The sequence below is a fragment of the Triticum aestivum genome, chromosome 7A (assembly GCF_018294505.1).
Source record: "Triticum aestivum cultivar Chinese Spring chromosome 7A, IWGSC CS RefSeq v2.1, whole genome shotgun sequence".
In the NCBI taxonomy this organism is placed as follows: Eukaryota; Viridiplantae; Streptophyta; class Magnoliopsida; order Poales; family Poaceae; genus Triticum; species Triticum aestivum.
Window position 1 is genome coordinate 19,829,035 of NC_057812.1, and position 7,726 is coordinate 19,836,760.

Consider the following 7,726-nt stretch of genomic DNA (forward strand, 5'->3'; position numbering starts at 1 on the left):
TGATTCCATGACACAAGTTCATAAATATTTCAAACACCAGTCATACAAATGTAGATGGCTACGCAGATATCTCACAAGGCACAGCCGCGAAAGCGAAAGCTTCTCGCAGCACCACCGGAGCAGCACAACAGGTAAATGACACCCAATCCAGTCAAATAGCTTAAAAGGTTTGTGCACCGGTCGCCAAGCTGGTGCAAGTACTTAGAATACCCTAGGCAAGCAATAAAACAGAGTACAACAGATACTTCGATATAGGTTTGCACAATGGTGTTGAACATCATCACCAATACTACTCACAGGTGCTTCAAGTACCCTCACGGTAACCACCCGGATCTTATCTTAGCAGTAAAACATGACACGCTTGACGTTTTCCTTGAGGGCAGGGAGAGGCCTGACAGCAACATTCCCGAACCTGGTGCTGCTGCGTGGACCGCCCTGTGGAGGACCGCCACGTGCACCGCTAGCCACAGACCCGCTGTCAGAGGTGTCCGGCTCCATGTAGAACCGAGCCCGGAAGGCTGCCAGATGTGCATAATATGCAGGAGGAACTGCAGGCAAGCAAACAACCGATGGTTAGAGTTGGACTTTTAACAGCACTGAATCTAGTACGAGAAGCTTGAGGAAAATGTTGCTCGCAATAGATAGGGGAGTTTACCAATTGACACGGAGCGGGTGCATCGAGCATAGCTGAAACAGGAAAAAGTTAATGTTTGATCAGCCAATGTAACAGTAGTGAGCTTTAATTATTATAAAAGTGCATGATAGAACAGAAAATTACGTGTAGCACAAGTTGTTTGTGAGAGTTTGCAACTCATCAGCAGTAAATTTGTTCTCGTCCCACAGAACATGATAATGAGCAGGCCGGCTTGTTCCCTGAAATGAATCCACACTCGAATCAGCAATCTGCACATTTTGTCAAATGAACACATTGCAAATGAAAGCTAACCTGAATGCCAGCATGGCTGCACAAGTAGAAGTCAAATTCTGTCGGATGGCAGATCTTCGAATCAACAACGGTGCCTGGAATTAGGAAGCATAAAAATGGTCAGATTCAAATCTCAACCAAGAACAAAAACCTTGTTTGCACAAGAAACTAACCAGGCAGTATGTTCCCGCTTCTGTCGACAGTACGCTGATCATTGTGATTGTTAGCAAAAAGCCTAGTGTGATGACGCTTCTGGACAACCACAAAGGTAACTGGAGGCTGATAATTGGGCTCCAAGGATGCACAGGCCTAACAACATAGTTAAGAAATGTCACTCAGAGAAAAATGTGGAATATTACCAACCAAAGTATGGTTAAACCCCTAGGAGAAATGTAGTCAAAGCAATTGTACCTTCCGAATGGCATCAAGTTCAAACAACAGAACCTGGTAGAACTGTCCCTCGCTGACACCATCCCTGAAAATACCAGTTGTTTAATAATAGGCAACCACGTTTTAGCAAAGATGCACAAGAAAGGCTATGAACCTGTAAAATATGATTCTCTGAGGTTTCTGTCCAGTCGCCCTCTTGAAAGATATGAGAAGCTCCCTGCAAAATTTAACAGAAATTACACTTTTAGCAGCATCCAAGTATAGAGTTAGTATGTTTCCTTAGCTCACTAAGAGCTTACTTGATCATGCCGCCAGTAACAGTTCCTCTTTGGGGATCTTGCCATACTTTAAAAAGATCCTGTATCAGCTCTTGCCTATGGGCTTGGGCACTCACTAATCCTGCGTACTTGGTTATCTCAGGCCAGTCTTGAGAAGCAACCACCTAGAGAAAAGAATATTATCAAACAATCAATAAAACTACAGAACTTCCAACACACCTAGAAAATTGTGGACCTTCAATTACATCTCAAGACATCTTTATAATGACAAGTCACTTACAGCTGCAATGGAAGGGCTAGAATCTTCTCCAGGGTGAGGATGTGTAACATCAGCACCAAATATTATGGTCGGTCTGTCGGTAACAAGGCGAATCCTCCTTGCCAAAGCATCCACAAGAACAGTATTCCTTCCCCCCACCTGAAAAGTAGGAAAACATATAAACAACAAGGTCTATTATAGAGAATGAATGGTTGGAGGTCAGTGAAGTACCTTAACATTGATTTTGAGAGCTACATTAGCAAGATACTGCTTGCTCATCTTAAAAACATGTTTTGTAAGACAACACTGGGATACCAATCCAAGTTCAGTCTCGCAAATTCTTTTAAGGTCCCCTGGAGAAAAAACAAAAAAATAATAAGCAAAAGTATGCACATGGGAATCTTCAAACGTGCTTTGGAAGAGATCATACCATAAAGAGAACCATTATTATCCGGCAGTATAACAATTAGCAGGTCAAGTTCTTTGCCCGGGGGTTTGCTTGCGTTCATGGCATCATGATAACGTGCCTTCAGTGCTCTTTCCACGTGTTCAGGCCTCGCACTAAGTACGGGCAGCACAGGTTCAGGTGCAAAGTTCTAAGACATAGAAAAAGAGAAGTTGATGACTACAGAATGCAAAATAACCAAAGCGACAGAGGAATATGAGAAGGTAGTTGCATGATTGAACCATACCATTCCAGATATTTGGCACATTATAGCCAGCTCATGACAGAAAACCTTGGCAGCATTATCTTGCACATTCCGGGAGAAGTTAATACATGCCCAGTGGCTGACTCTACCACCATTGACCATTTTCTACTCACCAAAATGAACAAGTATGAGAACTAGTTAAAACATAACATCACAAGATGAGGGGGTAAATGGGTTGAAGAAACAATGCTAATGGAGGGCATCCCGCCCATATAGTATGGTTTTGAGATGTGCACATTCTGTTAAAATTATCCCATGTGAACCTAGACAGTCTTCTAAAAAGTGAGAAAGAAGAACAGCAGCAAACTTATGATACAATTAGTATTTATGAAAGCTGCATGTTGCAAAGAGGTTGATATTCTTGCTACTGTATTGATAATTCATTGAGCAGACAATTGCAGAAATAATTTCCAGCTCAGATGGTTAATTGTTTACCAGTTGTTTGGTTCGTTGCCATTTCTATTTTTATTTCACATCATTTATTTATCTATGCATGGCTTTGTTTAAAAATTATTTCAGTAGAACTCTTCCGTTACATCACCAAGACCTACCTTGTTCATCATGTTCCATTGGCCGACCCTGGGTAAGACATCCTTCTCTCTGCCACTATCATGGTACTTAAGCTATAAAAAAGAGCATGCAATCAGCTGCTATGCACAGATATGAAATCAACTGCTGTCTAATCGCAATAGAAAATTGACTTACCCTTGGCGGAGGCAGAACACGAGCTTCAACCGATGCAAGTTGCTCATCAATTTTTATGCCAAATTCCTGTGCATATGGATCTTCGTAGTATGCATTGTGATGCACAGTCTGGTTAAATGAAGACAGACAAAAAAGAGATTTAAACGCTTAAGTTTAAGAGGATAATCCTGGTGCAGTGATAATACCTAAAGCATTTGACATAAGACAGATATAAAGGGTCATAAACTCATAATAGTTTCCACCATAACAACTGACCCATCAAGGCATCAACAACTATCATCCTCATCAAGAAACTACCATCTATTAAACTATACTTGTGCAGGAATCCTAAAAAAACATACAGATGCTTTAACTGCAATAGCATAAACTAAATACTCCAAACATCAAATGGGAAGAACTCTGTAAACATGATTGACTGGGGAAAACATCAAACAGCTACATAAACACATATATACAAGCGTACAGACACAGCATGTCATAATTTTGCAGCAACAATGTTACAGCAATTTGCAACAAAATGATAAAAGTAATTAACAATCACCTGCAAGATGTCCTTCTCACGCTCTTGAGGGCGCTGGCAAGTCACTTTCAGTAGAGCAGTTATTTGTTTTTCATTCAATCGTTTTGAGTAGCGTTGTCCTTCAACAATCTTACAAACCTGATATTTCCATGTGAGAAATTGATGAACAACTTGTACCAACATACTGAGGTGTTAAAGAAAGCAAGGTTGTTGAAGATATACTAACCTCCATGGGGAGATAATTCGGTCTTTGCTGATTACCGACTTGCAAGCAAGGTAAAGTGGTGTGCTGAATATTGAAACCATACGTCTCCAGGAAGTATTGCACCACAGTCTTCACAGTACCGCGATCATCAACAGGGAATCTACCACATGAAAACCCAACAAGGAATCACCCACAAATCTGCAGGAGCATAAGAGCATTCTGTGTATAAAGCAGGGAAGAGGCACATACGATAGCTCTCGTGTTGCTTGTGATGTGAGGCCAGATATACGGTATTTCCTACGCATGTTTCCTCGATGTGTAACCTCAACCTTTACACCTCGTAGGGCTTTTTTAATCTGCAGGAGGGAGAATAATGATAACTAGGCATAACCAGAAGTGTCTGTGAACAACAGCGAGACAAGCAATGAATCGAACCTTCACACGATCTGAATCAGTGAGCGGTCTAACTGAGATGTCTCTGCACAGAAGCTGAGCAACAAACTCAATCACAGGGAGAGGCTCGATAAATGCTGTAGAAGACATATCTGCAAGAAGAAACACCGTATAAAATCACTATTTCAGCAAGACAAATGAGCATTCAGCAACCTACACCTGCATGCTCTGTAAAACCGAACTTGGACACTATGTATTACTGAGCATTCAGGCCACCCACCGACCACATTTATCACAACTGAGAAGACAACAAATGAACAGTGATACACAAGGAGAAATCAAGATGGGAGGGGGGCATCTAACCAATATTCAGCGAAAGTCCCATCTGTGTAGGTCTTATACTTTGGTAAAATCCACGCCAACTTTCCAAACCGTCCCCAAGTCTCTGACGTCTCCCTAGGTTGGGAGAATAAAATGATCTACTAACTGGGGAATACCTACAGAAGAAAAAACTCAAACAAATTTTAACCGATGCCACATGAAAAATAATAACATGAGACATGGTTAACTAAGATTTACCTGGCAGTAGGCAATTCCCGTAGCACAATGTCAAGCACCTGAAGAGCTTCTTGAGGTGCATCTGGTTGCCTCCCAGCTAGAAACATAGCCAAATGATGGAGATCAGCACGGGCAGCATATTTGATCACCACCCTGAATTGTCTCTCACGCCTTAAAAACAAAGGGGAATGTCAGTACAAAACTATGACTAAGTTCAAGTACAAATATCACAGCAACAACATACCTTGGCGTGGCTTGCCCACCAACAAGGCCTTCATCTTCATCTTGCAGAGCGATTTCAAATGTCCTCGAAGTAAACGGTAATGGCCCAGCTGTATAAAGGCTCTTCCTTCCATCATAGGCAGGTAGACGTCCATTCATATGAGATTGTCTATACAGCTTTACAAGTTCTGCAATCACAGCACGATTAACACCTCGCGATGTAACCTCTGGCGTTATGGTCACCTGATGAAACAAGACTGATGATCAGAAACTGCAAAATGATAAGTCCAGTGTGGGAATAAAATTTCATCTGAAGGGCATACGTCGTATTGGTGAAGGTCTTTATCAGGGAGCTCCGCGAAGAAATGATTGGCTTTCACCACACACCTATCCCCACATTTACCCATTCCAGGGCGCAATGGGAATCGAACTGATTTGCTTGATGCAGGTGCCGGTTGAATGGCTTGGCTGGTCGAACTTTGATCACTGATGTCAAGTTTCTGAAACTGTTGCTCGACTTGTCCACTGCTCACCTCCGCCGCAGGCTGAGAGGATGAGCCAGCTCCCGATGCGGATGGTGAAACCACCGGGGCTTGATATTGGACATCTGGGGCTTGGTGCAGCTCGGGAACTGTTCTTGACTGACCTGGAGGAACATTGTATCCTCCATGTCCTCCCCTATGCCCGCCATAGGATGGCTGCGGCATTCCACCCCCTCTAGGGCGTGGACCACCACGTCCCTGATAGTCACGCTGTTGATATTCAGGTGGACCACCACCTGGATGTCCACGGCCCTGAGGGTCACGCGGTTGATATTCAGGTGGAGCACCACCTGGATGTCCACGGCCCTGAGGGCCACGCGGTTGATATTCAGGTGGAGCACCACCTGGATGTCCACGGCCCTGAGGGCCGCGCGGTTGATATTCAGGTGGAGCACCACCTGTATGTCCATGGCCCTGAGGGTCGCGCGGTTGATATTCAGGTGGCCTAGCACCTGGATGTCCACGGCCCTGATAGTCACGTGGTTGATATTCAGGTGGACCACCACCTGGATGTCCGCGGCCCTGATATTCACGCTGTTGATATTCGGGTGGGCCACCTGGACGGTGGGCAGCTGGCCCTCCCTGGCCCTGGTACTGTCCACCACGGCCTAGGTGTTGCCCACCACCACGGCCACCCTGTTGAGGCACCCAACCACGTCCACCACCATGCTGTTGATGCTGTTGAGGAGGAGCTCTCTCGGCTGGCTGCGATGAACCCTGTCCAGGAGCTCCCGAAGCCTCTCCGGAACTCTCTCCAGTGCCGGTTCTTTTCTTCCTAACCATGATGGGCTCTGCCAAGACAAGAATGCACCAAAATGTTAGGTTACAGAAATTATGAAGTATCAAAGATGGAAAGATACTGCTCAGGTATAACTTGAAGCAGAAAGACATATAACATCATAATCGAGCAAAAGCCTAGCGAGAAAAACGAAATTGGTGCATTTCTCAGTTTAGCATCCCATCAACCAGATGGGCCCAATAACATGTCTGCAAACCATCATGGGATAAGATTCGTTCCGTGCTTGTAACAAACGTACACAACCCCTTCGGGAGACGCTCTACTCGACCTGAAAAGGAAGGCTAGAACACACAAGCTCGGTCCTCACGAATCTGCTACGATTTAACCCTGACTCAACAACATGTCTAGGCAAACCATGCACGGCAACCTTTCCTCAAGGACCGAAAACTCTTTAGAAAAATGTCACCCGAGCATAATGATAAGGAGTAGGCAGCATAGTTTGCATATAAAGTGGCACTAGAAATCGAATACCACACTACAGACTATACCAATGCAAGTCCTATGACTGCAAGACCATACCGGAAACTTTCAAAGATGCCTTCACTAATGTCATCATACTTCCTTTCTTTCTTTATACGTGTTGCTGCTCAGTCAAGGGCAGCAAATATTTGGAACGAAGCAAAAAAAAACATCCATATATGACTCCCAGAGACCTATGGACACCGCCACGAACAACAGTCCTACACAACAAGCCTGCAGCCCGCCATGGGAGAAGGAAGGCGCATTCCCCGCCTGTAACAGATGCACACAACCCCGACGGGAGTCGACCCGAAAAGTAACCTAGAATTTATTTGACCCTGGCTGGCTTGACGGCGCATCTAGGCAAGCCGCGCATGACTACCTCCCCAAGGACGGGAGACAGCAGCATCCTAAACCTCGACCAACCACGCCGTGGGCATGAACAGACCAATTGAGCCAGAGCCACCAGCAAGCAAGCGCGCGACGAACAGAGTAACAAAACAAATCGGTCACTCCAGCAAGCAGCCTGCGCAGCCCCGCAAGCGCGCGCACGCACGCACTAGGCGCCGAACGAACAGGACGCTACAGCAAGCAGACAGGGCCACCGATGCGGCCGGCCCAGGCGCGGGAGCTCCGGGGGCGCCCTTCCCTTGGACGGGGAGGAGGCCGGCCTCGCGCCGCGCCGGAGCGAACCCCGCCCCGATGCCCCAGGGGCAAAAGGGAGGGAAGAGAGGCTCTGCCGCGCGACGCGATCTATCTCC

The 7,726-nt window shown here is 45.5% G+C and overlaps 1 protein-coding gene across 1 annotated transcript in view; it reads right to left on the reverse strand.

The window, feature by feature from the left end:
* LOC123147595 (protein argonaute 1B) overlaps positions 1 to 7,726 on the reverse strand; it is an 8,294-nt gene continuing 568 nt past the window's right edge. The window contains exons 2-23 of the mRNA XM_044566856.1: positions 5,489 to 6,498; positions 5,188 to 5,408; positions 4,965 to 5,114; positions 4,749 to 4,882; positions 4,428 to 4,537; positions 4,242 to 4,348; positions 4,014 to 4,152; positions 3,809 to 3,925; positions 3,268 to 3,375; positions 3,114 to 3,185; positions 2,545 to 2,667; positions 2,283 to 2,448; positions 2,084 to 2,205; positions 1,874 to 2,011; positions 1,615 to 1,757; positions 1,470 to 1,532; positions 1,337 to 1,400; positions 1,099 to 1,234; positions 947 to 1,020; positions 779 to 873; positions 656 to 687; positions 1 to 548 (exon numbers count right to left, since the gene is read on the reverse strand). Of these exons, the coding sequence (XP_044422791.1) occupies positions 340 to 548; positions 656 to 687; positions 779 to 873; positions 947 to 1,020; positions 1,099 to 1,234; positions 1,337 to 1,400; positions 1,470 to 1,532; positions 1,615 to 1,757; positions 1,874 to 2,011; positions 2,084 to 2,205; positions 2,283 to 2,448; positions 2,545 to 2,667; positions 3,114 to 3,185; positions 3,268 to 3,375; positions 3,809 to 3,925; positions 4,014 to 4,152; positions 4,242 to 4,348; positions 4,428 to 4,537; positions 4,749 to 4,882; positions 4,965 to 5,114; positions 5,188 to 5,408; positions 5,489 to 6,490 (3,525 nt within the window). The 5' untranslated portion in view covers positions 6,491 to 6,498 and the 3' untranslated portion in view covers positions 1 to 339. The remainder of the gene's footprint in view (positions 549 to 655; positions 688 to 778; positions 874 to 946; positions 1,021 to 1,098; positions 1,235 to 1,336; positions 1,401 to 1,469; positions 1,533 to 1,614; positions 1,758 to 1,873; positions 2,012 to 2,083; positions 2,206 to 2,282; positions 2,449 to 2,544; positions 2,668 to 3,113; positions 3,186 to 3,267; positions 3,376 to 3,808; positions 3,926 to 4,013; positions 4,153 to 4,241; positions 4,349 to 4,427; positions 4,538 to 4,748; positions 4,883 to 4,964; positions 5,115 to 5,187; positions 5,409 to 5,488; positions 6,499 to 7,726) is intronic.